At 48.7% G+C, this 17,793-nt stretch overlaps 6 protein-coding genes across 6 annotated transcripts; 4 read left to right on the top strand and 2 right to left on the bottom strand.

Annotated features, from left to right (window-relative positions):
• Positions 1 to 76: 76 nt before the first annotated feature.
• On the bottom strand, positions 77 to 3,217 carry DEU56DRAFT_963130 (uncharacterized protein; the record flags this gene model as incomplete). Its single annotated transcript, XM_041359378.1, has 4 exons — positions 77 to 435; positions 489 to 2,166; positions 2,218 to 2,508; positions 2,564 to 3,217. The coding sequence occupies 4 exons, from the start codon at positions 3,215 to 3,217 to the stop codon at positions 77 to 79; spliced, it is 2,982 nt and encodes a 993-aa protein (XP_041204245.1).
• A 412-nt stretch (positions 3,218 to 3,629) lies between these two features.
• On the top strand, positions 3,630 to 5,707 carry DEU56DRAFT_916798 (uncharacterized protein; the record flags this gene model as incomplete). The annotated part of the gene is made up of 10 exons (XM_041357909.1): positions 3,630 to 3,657; positions 3,708 to 3,746; positions 3,803 to 3,961; positions 4,014 to 4,094; positions 4,156 to 4,442; positions 4,498 to 4,869; positions 4,937 to 5,050; positions 5,144 to 5,338; positions 5,386 to 5,555; positions 5,614 to 5,707. 10 exons carry the CDS (start codon positions 3,630 to 3,632, stop codon positions 5,705 to 5,707), a joined length of 1,539 nt encoding a protein of 512 aa, XP_041204244.1.
• A 3,141-nt stretch (positions 5,708 to 8,848) lies between these two features.
• Positions 8,849 to 9,622, top strand: DEU56DRAFT_916797 (Alpha/Beta hydrolase protein; the record flags this gene model as incomplete). The annotated part of the gene is made up of 3 exons (XM_041357908.1): positions 8,849 to 8,994; positions 9,044 to 9,058; positions 9,106 to 9,622. The coding sequence occupies 3 exons, from the start codon at positions 8,849 to 8,851 to the stop codon at positions 9,620 to 9,622; spliced, it is 678 nt and encodes a 225-aa protein (XP_041204243.1).
• Positions 9,623 to 10,842: 1,220 nt separating this feature from the next.
• DEU56DRAFT_916796 (uncharacterized protein) lies at positions 10,843 to 13,000 on the top strand (the record flags this gene model as incomplete). The annotated part of the gene is made up of 7 exons (XM_041357907.1): positions 10,843 to 10,935; positions 10,987 to 11,278; positions 11,325 to 11,418; positions 11,477 to 12,258; positions 12,310 to 12,650; positions 12,709 to 12,880; positions 12,942 to 13,000. 7 exons carry the CDS (start codon positions 10,843 to 10,845, stop codon positions 12,998 to 13,000), a joined length of 1,833 nt encoding a protein of 610 aa, XP_041204242.1.
• A 430-nt stretch (positions 13,001 to 13,430) lies between these two features.
• DEU56DRAFT_694551 (uncharacterized protein) lies at positions 13,431 to 13,861 on the bottom strand (the record flags this gene model as incomplete). The annotated part of the gene is made up of 2 exons (XM_041347199.1): positions 13,431 to 13,598; positions 13,679 to 13,861. Coding segments are annotated over 2 exons (351 nt in total), but the record flags the coding sequence as incomplete, so codon positions are not given.
• Positions 13,862 to 16,550: 2,689 nt separating this feature from the next.
• Positions 16,551 to 17,381, top strand: DEU56DRAFT_892819 (uncharacterized protein; the record flags this gene model as incomplete). Its single annotated transcript, XM_041356328.1, has 3 exons — positions 16,551 to 16,939; positions 16,991 to 17,174; positions 17,226 to 17,381. 3 exons carry the CDS (start codon positions 16,551 to 16,553, stop codon positions 17,379 to 17,381), a joined length of 729 nt encoding a protein of 242 aa, XP_041204240.1.
• Positions 17,382 to 17,793: the final 412 nt, after the last annotated feature.

Here is a 17,793-nt window from a genome sequence, read left to right as displayed (position 1 = left end):
GAGTGCAACTTCGTGCGGTGAAAGTTGTTATGAGAAACTTACGTGCTACTGGTACTAGGTAGTACTGTCAGTCCAATTATTTGAACTTCGCAAAGGTATGTCTGTCCAAGTACAAGTTCAACCAGAAACTCTCGCAGTCGTCTAGGACAGTACCACTCGTCCACTCACGTGGCGCAACAGCGCCAAATCTTGGGACAAGGTGGGTGCTGCACAAAATATTGGCGACGGGCACAATGGAAGCCAAACGCTCTCCACCGCGTGCTAGTGCCCGAGAGAGCTTGTAGAAACCATGGTTCCGGTCAGGTGCTGGGGGGAACGGCGTGAACCACTCGATGTATGCAAGATGACTGGGTACTTGGACAGTAGGTGAAAATAGCATCGGTATTGATGTGGGTGGCAAAGCAAAGATTGCACGAACTTGGCCCACCCGGAAATCTGCATACCAGTTATCAGTAACGCATACAGTAGGAATTGATCAAAACACATACCTTTCAACCCTGGAGCACCTGTCATCCGATCCACCAATGCTGTATCAGATCGCCGAGCCACCAGACGAGAACCAGAGTGATGCTGTGGTTTAGCATGTATACTGTCCAGCGTGACAGATGCATCGCCATGGCCACGAGTATCCAATGACAGCCACTTAATCTTGTGGAAAACGGGTAGCGTGCGGAAAGGAAAATGAATATCGATTGCCAAGTCGTCAAGTTCTTGACCTCGTGGAACATGGTGAGGGGAGCAGTTGAGTCGAGCAATGTAGCGTGCCAACGCCTCGCGGAAATAGGTCGCGCCGTAATCGTTGACGAGTTTCTGCAAGCTAACAGCCTTTGCACTAGGATGTTTCGTCATGACTTGCTCACGACGAAAGCTCATATCAGGAGGACGTGGATGATGAGGGACAGACTCGCGTCCACCAGAAATCCGCCAGTGAATATACTTGTCGTGGCGAAATATCTTTTCCTTTCGTTCTAACCAGATGGTCATTTGAATGAATTCGTCCTTGTGGTTTGTCGCACGGTAAGCGTCCTTCGCGATGTCGATGTGGAGGCGTTCGGTGTACTCAGTATTGTAATTATCTGTTGTACCGAACAGCATGATCATGAGGGGGTAATGGCGAGCGGCGTGGAGCTTCGGTAAATTGAAATTGTTGCGGATACCAAGGTCCACAAAAATACCCTTGTTGTCGTGGAAAGTGTCTAGTGCCGCGTGTAATAGTTCTAGAGTTTCGGAGCTGTGGCAAGGATACTGTGCGAGGTACAAGAAATCCAGTAGTCCCCGCACTGCTCGTAAGAGGCGACCTGCATTCAAATTATTTGGTAAGCGAATGTCAATGATGATTCCCAGTAGAAATTGGCGAATCTGGGCATGTTCCTTGCCACTCAGACGTGACAAGGTAGTGATACCTTTCGTAAATAGTCGGATGTTGTGGTTCGGAGGGAGACGTCGACATCGAGCATCGATTTCTACCGCTCCACATGCTTCCGAAAGCCACTGGACAAGATGTTTCACTAGTCCCTGGTACAGCTGATGCAGTACATCAGGGGTGATAGCGCGAAAGATGTTCGCAAAGGGGAGATCCTCCCAGAACGGGTGAACAATGGGCTTGATGCCTACAGTGGCACATGCACGGACAAATGCAAGACTTCCTTGATCAAGAGCAGCGAGCGCATCTAGCACTGAGCCCAGATTGCGCAAGTGAAAGGCTGCTGTGTTGCTCCCCGTGTCGTCGGCATCGATATCGCATTTGGGGCACTCCATAAACTTCACGCCAGTAGCAAGGAGCTGCTCTGGGTAGTCGCCAACGAAGGAGGCAAACAAAGGGTGACAGCGGCGAAGAGCGCCATCACCACTGCGCATCTTAACACCATCCAATCCTGCCCTTTCGAGTGGGCCCAGTATGCGAGACATGCATGCATGATATAGGTTGGAGATAGTGCGACGGCGAGAAGCTTTATTAGGGATGTGTTCGAGGCGGGTGGTGGGCAGATACCCAAGGAGGATGTGTGCACTGCGGGAAGGTTTACGACGGATTTCCTTCGGTATGTTTCCAATTGTCAGGTAAACGGGGTAGGCGGCCTTATTGCGAAACATGGTGACTTGGGTTTTATCGGATGAAATGATGATTGGTATGATTGTGCCCCCGGGGCAGTGTTGATCAAGTTTTTTCTAAGACAAATATAAGTATGAAATCCGATGAATGCAGATAATCCTTCGTACCTGAGTATCCCACCACCACTTCCCAGTGTACATGTCGTGGAACAAGCGCGTGGTTTGATCTTCGTCGGCATAATGCCGCTCTGGAGTGAAAGCGAGATAATCTGCAAAGTCGGGATCCCCGTAGAGTGCCTCGATGCACTCGATAACATCACGGTGATACACATCAAAAGCCTCGCCAGCAACAACAATCTGTTCACACTTGAACTTCGGGCGTCCCGTTGGCAACTCGTTGTCGATAATCGCGTTTAGCTCCTTCGCGTTTTTGAAGGAGAGCCCCAAAGACTCTCTAACCTAGTAGAATTCACAATTAGACACTTATAATATAGGCAAATAGCGAAAAATTCACTCCATTGATTGCTAGCAGATCTGTAAATGCCGTGGAAGTAGGTCCGCGAAGTTTCGACCACCTTGCGATCTCCCAGTCAATCTGGGAGCAGAAAGGAAAATACGGGTTATTTCCATCATCGAACTGCGCTCCATATCTGGCATTGGCGGCATCGTCGTCAGCATGGTGCCTTATCTCTTGGCCTGCTCGTGAATCTGGATATGGCACAGCTATGAAACCATGCTGTCCTTGCGCACGCTCTTGAACTCGCAGGCGATCATCACGGCCAGGATCTTCTTCGGCAACTTCATCTTCCTGGACCTGCGGCTGTTCTCCCACAAGATCAGGGACAGGAGGCTCCCACTCTGGTTCCATGGATATGCCGCCATCATCTGAGTCGCTATCAGCATACTCAGACTCGGATACGTCATCACGCCACTCCATCTCATAGTCTACCTCGCCATAGTTCTCGCCCTCGAAGTCGTCACCTTCAAAGACGGGTGGTTCAACCGGTTCATCCTCGTCTTCCATATGGTGGTCTTCAGCGGATGTGGAGTTGACTGGTTGACGTGATCGATAGAGCGCTTGACAGCGGGGGTCTCGACTCTTCGCCAGATGTTGGCTAAGACCAGTGAAAGTAAGGCCATCGCGCCCACATGCTGGGCAGGTTTGCATATTTGAATCGCGGAGCAAACGCGGTCGTAAATGGCAGTGCAAGGAGTGATGGTACCGAATAAAGAGACGCCTAGTGCAGGTATTCAATAGTGTCCTCAGGGACGACACTAGTGTGCTTGCCGTAGTTGCAATGGGCGGACTGTAAACTAGAAAATTAGCTCCCCATATATTCCTCAACCAGGAACTTAGAACGTACCTCCTCACACCCACATTCCTTTGTCCTCAAGTTAATATCTATCCCGTCTTTTAAGGTCACTAGTACCGGCATTCATTATCATTCAGTAGTAACAAAGGAACTTAGAACGTACCTCCTCACACCCACATTCCTTCGTGTTCAGGTAAATATCTGTGCCGTCTTTGAAGGTCACTAGTACCATCATTCAGTATCATTCAGTAGTAACAAAACAACAAGATGTCTGCACTTACTAGTAGCGCCCGCGGTAAGTGAATATATTATGGCGCAAGAGGCTCTTATCATGTGCGTTGACAGCGCCGCGCGAGGCTAAGAGAAAAGCGTTGGAAAACGCTGGTGAGCATGCAATCAATTCTCATAACGTGCGACACTCACCAAAGTTTGGATTGTAGTCTGGAATGTGGACAAAGCGAAAGGTGGACCAAAAAACCTGACCGTTCCTCAAGTGCCAGTGGATCTTGCTATGCAGAAGAAGAAGCCTGCAGCGCCAACCAGTCAGGCGAAAAAGAAGACCACCACTGTGGCACCACGCGTGAAGCCATCCAGCAAAAGTAAGTGTGGATTTGATACTGTACCTAGATGTTAGCGATTGATTGTGATTAGAGCGGTCACGTACCCTAGTAAGAGACTCGGATGAAGAGGATACCGAGTCCATTGATGGAGACCTCACAGCGCATAAGAAACGTTTGTTAGCAGTTTGTTAGCAGAACAAAAAAACTTACAAGCTGGTTGAATTTGAATGTAGCCCGAAGTGCCGCCCCAGCCAAATCTCATCAAAACGAGGACAACGACAACGATGCTATTGAAGATCGTGGGGTCGACTCCGATCATCTGAACGACTTGAATTCGGATGGTTCGGACATTGATGAAGAAGAAGATAACGAGACGCCAGAATCGATCGCAAGTATGCTCTTCAATGAGGTCCCAGAGTCAAAGGCGTTACCTCCAAGTCAGTATCGTCGACAACAGTATCAAACAGCATCACGTGAAAATTCAAAATCGACCGCGCGTGATCACAAACACGCAGCAGAGGTCAGAACTTACCTTAGCATTTGTTGGAGCTACTAATACAATCAGTAATGTTCAGATCCCTACATGGGCCGATGATGTGGCGGTCTCAGACTCTGAATCCAGTGACGATTCAGACAACTCACTGGCAGGAAGCACTACAAGGACGCCTGGACCTCCTGTGGCCAAAAGTACTAAGGCTCACCTAGTGATAACCGAGTCGGGGAATGTGAAGCTCCTTGATCAGAACCAGGATACGAAGAGAGTCGTCAAACGGGCGATTTTGGAAGCAAAATGCCACCTTGTTTTCGTTGACGGGTTCCCAGAACTGGTCGACAAAAACCAGCTTTCACACGAGTCGCTGCTAACCGTTGCTAGAGAATTGGGTCTGCATGAGATCGAAAAGCGTCTGCGCTTGGACGAGAACTATACCACGCTGCTGGCTGCCCTGGTGAGTCTTTGCTGCGATAATCTGAGTCCATCAGTGCTAATCTATAAATGGCCCGCTGGGAAAATAGGTAGATGCTCGCATCCCAATCCTGCGCCGCGAACTGAAAGACGATGCATTAGCAGGCGTCTCCGGTTACTTTCGTCTGGGGCACATAGACACCGACAAGGCCAAAAGTCTTCTGGTGCAGCATGCCTATATCTACGCATTGAAGTTTGATGCAAGTTGATACTAGTATTATTCACCATCGTTTTTGCTCACATTTTTGTACTACTAGGTTCAAAATGTTCCTAAGCCCATATCGAACAAGCCCTATCAGGGCGAGTTCTTAATAGCCCTAATTAACGGCCGTGTTTTTAACGGCACGCAGTCTGTTGGTGTCCGTTTTGCACAACGCTTTATCGAGATCACGAAGAACAAAGCCAACCGTCCGGAGGTTCCCATCCCCATAGTGGCTCTCGTGGCAACTGCGGTATTTCTCTTCTTTTCCATTTATTCCTGTCCTGACTCTCTTTCAAGGTGTATGCAGCACTGTTGTGGAAGTCAATGGGTTCACCGGCGAAGTTCAGCTTTTCAGGTAATCAGTTTAGCGAGACTTACTTTTTTCATGTTCAGTTCTTGGAAAATATGAGGGATACAGCGCCGAGAAAATTCCATCGCATGATGGCCGACATCTACGAGGCTGTACAGTGAGATTTTCCGGTCTTTTGTCTGAGTTGTTCTTCGCATATTGATTCAATGTTGCAGGCATTTGAGGTACACTCATACTGGTAAAACTGCAGAGCAAGCTGCAGCTCTCGAACTCCTCGACATTGATGGGATGGATGACGACTCGGAGTAGTCGCTGGCTCGTTCTCGATAGATATCTCATTGTTGATAGTTTCATATGACGGTATTATGGTTGCGAACATATACTACCTATTAGATACCCTTCTTTAATCAAAAGACTATTTTTTCGTGTAACATTCAGTGTGATTGTATGATCTGAGCCAGCAAACTCAGATATATCTACCCAAATGTAAAGACAATAGCACAGAAATTGTTCACAATACCTTCTGATTATCGAGAATTATCAATGGATTATCAAGGGGTAACATAATCCATCTAATTTTCTAAAACAGCTAATTATCGGGAATTTCACCAATTATCAGGAATTACCAGAATTACCAGCAATTAGTTGGAATTAGGGCGGGAGGGTTTTCCTGATGTGGACTGACATTATCTAGTAAAGGTTGGACTCCGAAAACTCTCCGCTCACCACTGTTTGCCGCCACCTTCGTACTTCAGGTTTCGTCATCGATTTCCACCGCGCCCTGAATTTTTGTTCCTCCCCGCCTCGCAGCTCTACCCTTTTACATACTACCCTATGTACCAGTATCTACATATCATCTCACCCAGCAAACCAAAGACATGAATTTAAGTTGGTTCATTATTGAAATTTCATGATGGGTAAAGAAACATGTACACCATGAAGGAAATGCTATATCAAAGTTTTGTGCGAGAGCCTGAGGGTGACAAACCTGTGTGATAAATGAGACTGGGACACGAGGATGAGGAAGCCAAAAAGGGGTGTGCGTGGAAAAGCGCCACCCGTCCCCTGTAGGAATTGAAAGGGTGCAGAGGGGTTGGGGGCGATCCTGCGAGCGGCGGCTGTTTTTGTTGGGCGACGTATCACGCTGGAATTTGGATGTCGAGTAGGCGTTGGAGTGATAGAGTGGCATGAACGTAGCGAACCACGCAAAAGAGTTCAGCATGTGCATATTGCGAGGGCGACGAACGTCGACTTAAGAATGACCAGGAAATGTGCTAAATATTACCCAGCGGTGGTCTAAATTTTTGCCTCTCATGTAATTGGTTCAGGGACTTGCATTTCTCACGCCGTAGAGAGCCGATCTACTTCAAAAGGGTAACAAGTCACCGTATTCTCATTTTTCCATGGGCGCGCTAGGTCGCCACATATCAATTCCCACATCCCATCTTGGATCTGGATCACCCCATAGTAAATCAACCCAGCCCCCACTAGTGTGATGATTAAATGGATTTAGAAGAATGATAACATTAATCGATTTTCTTAATATAATGCGTGTAAGACTTGCGCGAGATCTTTCAAATTAGCATCTGGATTCCAGGAGTCGGGAGTATTGTTTGATATCCAAAAGTGATGTCACCATTTCTTCCTAGACTCACCATGGATAACCAAAAGTGTGCCTTGACTCGCATGTAAGGGGCCATGGTAGCGGCAACAGGCCTCTGGGGAATTCTATTATTCCTCCGTGTGGTTTTCAGGGCTGTGGTTTGGCTACAGCCAAGGAATTTGAAATCCTTATCTACCCGGTTCGGGATATGAGACCCCTCGATATACGAAAGCTGCGATATGAAGGTAAGCGATCGCTGCGCACCGATTCAGCCCTTGTGGTTTTCGGGATACTTCGGGATGAAGATCCGTCAGCATGAAAGTGTGGAAAGGCAGCGGGAAAGCAAACACGTTCGTCGCCAATGAGGGGGGGAGCCCTATGCGCTTGGCACCACTGATCTTTTCCAGACCAATGATCAGACATCGTGGTTCGCTGGTTTAATGTGACAGTAGAAAATGTACCAACTCATATGTTAAATAACTCTCACCGTTCATAGTGCCCCCTGGTAATTTCCTCGTTACAATGAGAAATATTCGGCATGTGGTTGCTGACCGAATGATTTCTCTGATGTAAAAGAGAAGGGAGAAGGGGAGCTGATAGAGTTGTAGAGGATAATAACAACAAGAGAGTAATGATAGGTGCCAATGCACCACCGCGTCATATGATTTTAGTGTTGTAGGAACAAACACCCGCGTCCCCCACGACATGCCTCGAAGCCAGGAGAACGGTGACATTTGCATCTTGGGTCGTCTTGGGTGGGTAACCTAAATGAAGGCCTTGCTGGTACAACCCCCATCCACAATGGATTAACATTTGAAGTTTGAACCAAGGCTTGAATGGACGTCATGTGACAGGTCATGTGCTTGAAGTCTTCCATAAATCGTGTTCGCCCCCTTGTTTTGATCCTCAAGTGGGTTTCACAGCCCCGCCAATAGCAGCCGGACACGTCCAAAAAGACTGTAAGTGATTTTCAATGATTAGTACTTGACATCTGTTTTGATCATCACTCACAATCCAGTATCATACACAGGCTGCTCATCGCTGCGGTGATAAGGCCTCATTGGTAAAATCAGCTAACGGCATTCAGGCACCAACATAAAAAAGGAGGCAACATCGCCAATGGTAGAATGGAACACTGAGTACTTGGTATGGTAGATGAAGAAGCGGTCCCAGGTAAAAGTTATGGCCGGCGAAACGATCTGCAAACCAGCGTCGCCACATTCAGAAGTGGTGTCAGTGGCATGAGAATGGAACGCACCTCGCACGACCTTGCAAACTTTTAGGGGATACGATACCACCATGCCGAAACCTACTTGAAATTTTTCAACAGTCCAGCATCATTAACAGTAATCAGCACCATGGTAGCTGCACGGTCTTCCAAAATACTCAAAGTTCATGGTTATTCAGGGCGCTACTGGGCGGGTGTGGCTGTTCAAGATCTGAGCGGTTTGAATATGAAAATATGTTATGTACGGCATCATCTCGTGAATATGCTTACGAGTCCTCACTATCAAGTTGGCAGTGCCAACTGGACCAAAAGTTCGAAGTCGAAACATGTTTTGTATTAGTCCACACGATACCCTGAATCTGGTTTTGGATTAGGTACAGGAGTAAATGTATTGTCACGTACCTAACCTGCCATCGGACCCGCAAATTACGTTGAGCAGTTCGATACACATACATAATAGCCCACCATCCGATATCCCATTAAATAACAAAATTGTTGAAATTTCGAAGTTTGTGACATCCTCCGACGGTCGCGAAATCTTTGCTGAAGGCATTGGCAACCTCGACGGTCAAACTATTGTCTTCGCGTGAACCAAACCGTTTTTAAAATCATACTTGAAATGTTGCAGGTGCGCTATGATATGAGAGCTCACGGTAGGAGCGGAAGACCTCTGAATAAGATCGATTATACCTCCCAGAAGTTCGTTGCGGATTTCGTAGCTGTGGTCAAGGGATTTGAACGAGAAAACCCGTATCTACTCGGTTGGTGAGTTGACAAACTCTACTTTTGCAGGGTATCTGACAACAATCTGCAGGAGTTTAGGGGGTGAGTCAGTTGTGTAGGAAGGCATTCCTGCTCTAACAACACTCACCTAAGAACGATTGCGACGGACATCGCGCACTGCCCTGCAGGCTATCTGTCAGGCATCATCTATGTTTCTGCTCTCCCTTACATTGGAGAAATCATGATGGACATGGCAAAAGAACACCTGAGAGACCTTCGGCCAGGACTCGTTACGGAGGACGTCAAAGAAGCATTGACAGCGAGGATTGACTTTGTCGATTCCACAATCAATGGGTGCAACGCTTCGGGCTGGGGCGTCCGGGTACTTTGGGTTGGAGAACTCAGTCACGTGAACGCCAACGATGTGGAGAACGCCCTGACACGCGAGCAAGATCCTGAGCCGCTTTTCGCTGCGGGGAGGGAGGGATTGAAATTGCTTCATATATATGGAGACGCGGATCAACAACTCGACAACGTGGTTGCCGAGACACAAGTGACCCAACGTTTTGTTAACAAGAAAGTTGTTGTCATCAAGGGTGGAGGCCATGCGGTATTTTACGAATTTCAAGACCAGGTCGTCGAGGAGATTGTAGCATTTGTTACTAGGTAGAGCGCTACCAATTCTAGAAAACCAGAATCCCATGCTGTGTTATCTAACATGTCGCAAAAAAAAACAGCTGTATTTGTTGCTTTGATATATGGACTGATTATCACTCACAACCCAGCATCATATACTATGATATAGTACGCATCAGCTGCAGCAAGTCGGCTGAGAAGATTTTTGTTGCTGAAATCAGCAAATGACATCCGGGCACCAACATAAAAAAATACAGACACTGTCATGGCGGAAATGAACACTGACAGATCTTCCTTGTGTGGTCGGTGAAGAAACGGTAGCAGGCGAAACCCGTTGCGCAGGCAGGTGGAAGATCTGCAACCACTGCCACTGGTGGCACATGGTCAGCATTTATGTCAGCGGGCATGGGAACGGAACGTACCCTTGCACAGCCTTGCCAACTTGCGTGCTAGTACTGAATGATTCCTTCACCCAATAACCACTGGCTGATGGAGGAGCTGCCACCTATAAATCACATACGTGTGGCCAACTTGCTACTACTTATTTGAACAGGTCTTCCAGAGAGGATTCAAAGCGATGGAGTACCCGGTGGTCATACTATATCTGAACCTCCGAGTCGAGTCTGCAGGTGCGTTCGGTTCGCTTTGAACAATATTGGGTTGACCCTCGTTGAACTCTGACGCCCAGCCGCTGTCGAAATGGAACAAATACCGTGAAGATTGCAAGTGCGAGTGGGTCAACACCGTGACTGTAGTAACTACCGGCGCTGCGAGTGCATGGAGTCAACGTTGGGCCAGTTCAGTAGCGGGAGCCCTCAAAAGCCGGGGCTACGGCTACGGCTACTCTGAAAATACCCGTGTACCGGAAAGCCGAACAACACTGCATTCGCGCTTAACCAACTGCCTAACCTGGCATTGACTGTCACGTTCTGCAACTTGAAGGCAACTTCTGGTATGTTTTGGAAGGAGACTCATGTGAGTCACGGTTTGATCTTTGTCATCTCACAGATGCCAGATCATGTCGACGTGCTTGTCTGCTTACACATCCTTTACACTTGCGCAGACACTAGGTGGCACTGCCCGAGCTGCTTTCAAGCAACTAGTAAGCTTAGCCGCCAAGCTCCGCCACCGCCGTTATGCGAAGCCGGACACTTCATGCGGGAATGACGTCCCCGCCGACATGTATATAACTACAGTAAGCGGGGCATCCCCAGAGCAACTTCGACACCACAAGGACTCCCTCCTTTATCTTCGATGACTACATCTGGTTCAAGTAGAACATCAAGTCAACCACTAGGAGGCCTCCAACGCGGAAAGGCGTGCATTGCGTGCAGACGTCGAAAAGTGGTACGTAGATGCAATCTGTGTTATTTGAGACTTGTTCACCTGTCTCGCTAGAGGTGCGATGGTGCCCGACCGGTGTGTGGTCAATGCATCCGTGGTAACAGGCCCGACGACTGTGAATACACGGATGCCCATGGTCGGTCCCGAACACACATGCTAGAAGAAGAACTTGCACGCCTTCGGGCTCGAGTAGAAGAACTCGAACATCCTGAGCAGACTACGCCCACAGTTGCACTCCACCATCCTTACTCATTGCCCGACGTCCCGCAAGGCTCCTCTTCCTCACTTGGTTTCCAACCTTTCCATATCCCTGCGCCAGTTTCATCTGCATCAAGTCCTGGAGCGTGTAAGTCTTTCCAAGTCAGTGATCACACTGTCTCATCATTGTTTAGCGTCGAGCTCTAGTGGTAAAATTACTTGGGGTGATATTAGCCCGAGCAGCTGGTGGGCTCAAGAAGAGCCTCCGAGCCACCTTGTACTGGAATCGTAAGCTAGCAATTGTATCTTTGTCCATATAGATCGCTTATCGTGGTACTGCAAACAGTTTGACCAAGATCTTGCCTTGTGCGGATGAACTTGGCTTTTTCCTACATATACCGCGCGTACGCGCCTCACTTATGACTACCGCTTCCCGTGGTATCCCTATTGCATTGCAAAACGCCATTATTCTATTATGTCTCCACATTACGGAAACGACGCAGACCGCCTTCGAGTCGACGTTGCTATCGACATCTTTGCGTCAACTAGTTGACATCATTCCTTCTTGCGGCACAAGCACTCGAGATTTGCTGCACGTCCTACAAACAGAAGTCTTGCTTACATATTACTTATTCCGAGTCGGACGGACAGTCGAGGCGAGGTACCATTTAGGCGCGGCGGCCAACCTTGTTCTGGCATTCCGACTTTATTCTTCTTCTCCTTCTGAAGGAGAACCAAATACACCTGCAGATATGCAATTTATGCCCTTCGATATATTCAGGACTACCCTTCCAAATCCGGTAGACGATGTTGAGCAGACAGAAGTCATACATGCATTCTGGAACATCTTCACTCGAGACAAGAGTATGTCCGCCGTTTTGGGCCTTCCGCCTAGCATCGGTAGATCTATTCGGGTAACCGTCCCTTGGCCTGGACGAATGCAGTTATCCGATCAAGATATCCGCCTCGTGGACCACAGGCAAGGAACCACACCTCAAGTAGACACCGTACAACAGTTCCTTGACGGATTGAGTAGAAATGGAGATTCCGACTCAGCGCTTGCCTTTCACGCAAAAGCAGCTGTGCTTCTTGACAAGGCGAACGATCTATTTGAGCAATACACGTCAGGTAGGCAAATTCAGTATACAGCCTCGTTCTTCTAATATCCTTGCATCTCAGATTCACGAGTCAAAGAAACACGGTCATTCCAAACGCAATTTACATTACTCGACGCACTCATACAACACCTTCAATTATCTATTTCGTCCAGTCTGTCCTTGACAACTGAGGCGTCACCATCGTCCTCGCAATCGAGTCTCACACCTCCGTCATCTCATTTTGTTTCTCGTCGTTCAGTTCACATACAGTCCCTTCTATCCCTCGCTACCATCCGCTTGCACAGCCCCTTCCGTGAATCCTATGCCTCATCTAATGCCAAGATCATCACCGCAGCCATGCTCATAGCGCGTGCCCTGCAATGCGTGAACATAGATACATTGCAATCTTTTGATCCTGCCTTTGTGAGTCATCAAACGCGGAGCTTTTGGTATGTAATTTCTGACAGTATTTGTTTGTCAGATAATATGGATCAACGCTTCCTTCGTTATACACGCGGAAATCACACGTTTGCGCGCCTTAACAGCAGACTGGACAACTCAGCTCCCCGTGCGTCGCGAAGAAGAACTTGTCCAGGCCCTAAGGACCATATTAGGCGTATTGAAAGACATTGCGGACCATTGTCCTGTGCTCAGTACGTATAGCCCTCTTCTTGGAGGCAAGACATGCCGCTAATCGTAGGCCACCTATAACAGTACTGCGGAAAAAGCTAGAAACAGTAATACCCCTTCTTGAGTACCTCGGTGCTCAGTAATTTTTAGATTCCTTTTCTCATAATCACCGGATCTCTCATCTTGTTCTTCATCACATCACAGCTAATCTGTGAACTTTTGTAACATATTATATACCCTGATCTTGTAGCATTATGCATCTGCTAGACCCACCAACGACGATAACGGTTTGATGGCTACGGGCTGATATCAACTTTCCTGTCTGACCTCAAATAAAAGATACATACATGCCGGGGAGATATTCCCCTTTCTGAGCGCTTGTAGGTTGACCTTTGTTCCATCCTGCGATTTCAACGTCACAGTATTTTTGCTGGGGATGAAAGTGTTCGCGTTGCTATTCAAACTCCGTGTTGGGGAAGTCAGCGCTGGACTTGGGGAGGGAGACGACCTTGCGCTCTGCGAAGTTGCTGATGACAGGACTTGGGTGGCAAATAACGAATGCGCTTGACGGTCGTCTTCGATGTGCAGTGTATGCACATATGGTACAAGCTCTTTCCACGAGTCCTCGTCGATGAGTACCTTTGCAGGATCAACTGTCCCGTCTTCACGGTAGAATGCAGCAGATATGATGCGGGAGTCTTCAGGGAGCTCCATGGAAGCTTTGAGAAGCCCGACAACAGTCTACTCGAATCGTTTAGCATTGGTAAGACCATGGAGCCCACGAGAGAAGAGTGAACCGCGAGAAACGAGACGAAGCTCACCCTGAACGGCACACGTGAGAGATGCTCCCTTCCGAATGCCTTGATTAAGGAACCCTTCGTACCCGAATACTCAACCATGATGGGCGATGCTCTCGGCAGGGAGGAAATGAGACGCAATGCCTCCATGCATTGCGCAAGACCTGACGCCACATCGTTAGGCGACGATGCCAATTGAGAGAGGATTTTCAGTTGAGACCGGCTCATCGTCTGTGCTCAGAAGTCGCATCTTATCGATTGTCCAGTAACAATAAGAACGCACCTTAGTATTGCAAAGGCTGGTTTGAAATCGCAATGATCTGAGAGGAAGGAAGAGATGTGTGTGCAGAGTGTCATTTTAATCATATATTATTGCCTTGTCACCACGCGTTGCAACACGCTGCAATGCGCACCGCATCATGGCATGTGTTCGATATTGGCTATTCGCTAACGTGCCCAGCTGACACAGGCGTCAATGCTATCGATCAGTTAACTGCGATATCGATCAGAAAGCTCGAGGCCGATTCCAGCTGATAGAAGCATAATTAACGTACCGCGAAGAAGATAATCTGCAACGTGAGTGGAGCTCCTCGTGGCTTGTGCGTAACCTTTGACTCAAAACAGACCAAAGACCCAAGTCCAGAACATGCGCGAGCATCCCGAATGGAATTACAGTCTTGCTCGGCACGGTCTGCGGAGTTTGAAGTCGCCAGCGGCTGACTCGCTCCTCTATACCCTGCCAGTGCCGCTGCCACATGTTGAGCGCGGACCCATGGACGTCGGGTCCATCTTTGCAGCCATGCAGCGGCACACCGAGCTCGCCGCTATGCCCTTTCTCGACTTCAACGTCTTCCTTAGACTCCGCTGCACAAGCCAGTTCACAGGCATTCTACAGCCTGAGCCTTAGCCTCACACCATAGCATCTGTTGTGGTCGTCCCAACTCTCGCTGGGCAGGTCGCCTAGCCTGAAATCAGCACTCCTTGCGTGCGGGCAACGATGAGGGTGTCGTCATGGAGAACAGATAGGAGCTTTGTATATCTACTTTCGCCAGTCTACGAAGACCTGTCCCGACTTGAAGACTGACCGTAACTTGCATATTCACCCAGATTGATATCCTGGGCCCTCGCAGCTCGGAACCTGGAGCACTCCATGGCGATAATATAAGCATCATGATCGAGAAAACGTCCGGGCCATCATCGTACCTTTAACATACCTGGAGCACAGAGCAATACTTGTTGGTTCCGTCTCAGTCAGACACAACTACTACTATTTAATCACAAGACAGGACCCATCTTCGGTCACAAGGGAGACTTTGCGGTGGTAAGCTCCCCTTGACACCTGTGCTGCTCGCTTCGCGTGCTCGTCGATCACCTGCCAGCCCATTGTGTCTCGGTACCCATCGATCATCGACAAGCAAGACGAGAGAAAGAGTCAAGCATAGCTAGTACCAAGTCAAATCAATCGCGATTCTTTACAATGTGTTACAAATATACTACATCCTGAGAATGGTACATGTTCAGCCAGAAATTGTTGCGCTACTAACATATCATTTTTTCTTCCAAGTGACGCTGCCTGTGATTGAATCTAGTCTTCCTGGGCGCGTAGATAACGATTTAGGCGCAGCAGCAGCGTCTTCAATCTGGTCTTCTTGGGCGTGTATATAAATGTTGTATCTGGTCATCCTGGGACATGCGCGCGTAGATAATGATAAAGCGCATGACTCTATACTAATCAGCGTACTTAGTGCACTGATATCAACTCTTACCGGTGATTCTAGCTCCACATTAGTGGTCCGACATCGACTGTGGCTAATCAAATTAATGTCTGGAGAACTTGTTGGATCCCGTGGAAACGGAGACGTCGGATGGAGCCACGTAGTACGAGCGCGACCGATTGAGGATCGGACAGGTGACGTCGAGCTAGTGTGCAATGTCTCACCCCGATCCCCCGCAACGCTCATATTAGTATAGCAACGTTGTACTAGGTACAGTACTATGGACCTAGAGTCCCAATACCAGACTGAAGTTAGAATTGTTTTCTATCTACTAGCGCCCCCTCGCCCGATCCGCTCGCCTCTGATCTTCAGAGGTTATGAGCCCTGTCTCGACTAGGCATTGGCACGGGTATGGGTAACCCGTGCGGGTTACGGGTATGGGTCCCTGACGGGTACGGGTGCGGGTACGAGTGTGGGGTACCCGTGGCAGGGTACCTGTGACTCGAGACAGGGCTCATAACTAGGCATTGGCACGGGTATGGGTAACCCGTGCGGGTTACGGGTACGGGTCCCTGACGGGTACGGGTGCGGGTACGAGTGTGGGGTACCCGTGGCAGGGTACCTGTACCCGTCAGGCTAAAAGTAGCCATGTCGCACCTGTCACATATATTGCACATATATTTGAAACTAACATATATTAGAAACTATACAGAATTAAAAAAACTTTATTTCGGCCCCAAAAAAACTGACAGGCCGCCAGCGCATCTTTCGCAACCTCTCGCAAGCTTTGAAAGCCCCACTCCACCTCCATTCACCACAATGTTTCATAAGCGGGTCAAGAAACTCACCGAGAAGGCCGCGCAGGCTGTTGCGGAAGGCACGACAAAGCTAAAAAGGAAGGTTAGCACCGGTAGTCAAGAGCCTTCACTGGCCAAAAAAAAAATGAAGCACATACCTTCGAGTTCTGCATCTGAGCGAGAAGAAGCATCCCCTCCTCCCCGCACCATAAGTCGACAAGCTACTATCCAAATTGAACAGGATCAAAGTCAGCGAGCTACTGTACAAACGGAAGAGGAGGATGGCATACAGGATGCTATCAATGTGGACTCCGAGACGTCATCTGATGATGCTGAGACCTCAGAAGCTGAGCTCGGCAAGTTAATTATCCTGAGCATACCATTATGTTAATCAGTTTTTATTTCACAGACAAGCTAAAAAAAGGGTGGACATCACCGGTTTATGCGTTCTACGAGCCAATACCAAGCATTGAATATATTGGCGGGCGGCGCTCCCATGTATTCCAGTGCATGGGGAAGGGTTGCAAACAGCGCGTTCGGCGCTACCTCGACAAGGGCGATGCGAAGTCGACGAGCAACATGGCCAAGCACGCCAAGAGCTGCTGGGGGCCAGAGGCATATGATGCCGCACAAGAGACTAAATCAGCAGCAGCAGCACGTGAAGGCGTCATCAAAAACTTACTGAAATCCGGCACTATCATGTCCTCTTTCGAAAGAACATCTAAGGGTAAAGTGACCTATTCACATAGGCAACACACGAAGACTGAAACCAAGTAAGTACTCACTAGTATGTACATGAACACGCTACTGACACATTGCCAAAGGGCAGAGATCGTGCGTTGGGTCTCGGAAAGCCTACGACCATTTGAGACTGTCAGCGACCGAGGATTTCAGTCGTTGATGAAGACGGGGCGTCCTGAATACTACCTACCTTCACCTTCCACGGTGTCACACGACGTGAAACTTGTATTCGCGAATGTTCGACAACGGATCGCACGAATGCTGCAGGTGATGCACACCGTTGTCGAATGTCACAAAAAAAAACTAAAAATCTGAAAGGAATATGATGGTGAACTCAACTTCGCGACAGATGCATGGACCTCACCTAATCATAAGGCCTTTGTGGTGGTCTCTGTGCACCTTGAACACCAGGGCAAACCTCTGGCCATGGTTCTTGATGTTGTTGAAGTTGCGCAGGTGGGTGTGCTCGATTAGCTTCACATCACCCTGAGACTGACGGCAAGTCAGTCACATTCTGGTGCCAATCTCGCAGAGGCCTTTGCTAAAATTTTAGCTGACTTCGGAATAACTGACAAGGTCAGTACCACTCACCATGATGCGTACTATATGAAGGGGGGTTGGTGCCAGCGTTGGTGGGAGGTTGGTGTTGGCATTGGCGAAGGGGGGTTGGTGTGCCAGCGTTGGTGGGGGGTTGGTGTTGGCATTGGCGAAGGGGGGTTGGTGTGCCAGCGTTGGTGGGGGGTTGGTGTTGGCATTGGCGAAGGGGGGTTGGTGTGCCAGCGTTGGTGGGGGGTTGGTGTTGGCATTGGCGAAGGGGGGGTTGGTGCCAGCGTTGGTGGGAGGTTGGTGTTGGCATTGGCGAAGGGGGGTTGGTGCCAGCGCTTCA

The sequence above is a fragment of the Suillus clintonianus genome (genome assembly GCF_016758775.1).
Source record: "Suillus clintonianus strain FC179 chromosome Unknown DEU56scaffold_93, whole genome shotgun sequence".
NCBI classification, from domain to species: Eukaryota; Fungi; Basidiomycota; class Agaricomycetes; order Boletales; family Suillaceae; genus Suillus; species Suillus clintonianus.
This window is presented reverse-complemented; position numbering and strand designations above follow the sequence as displayed.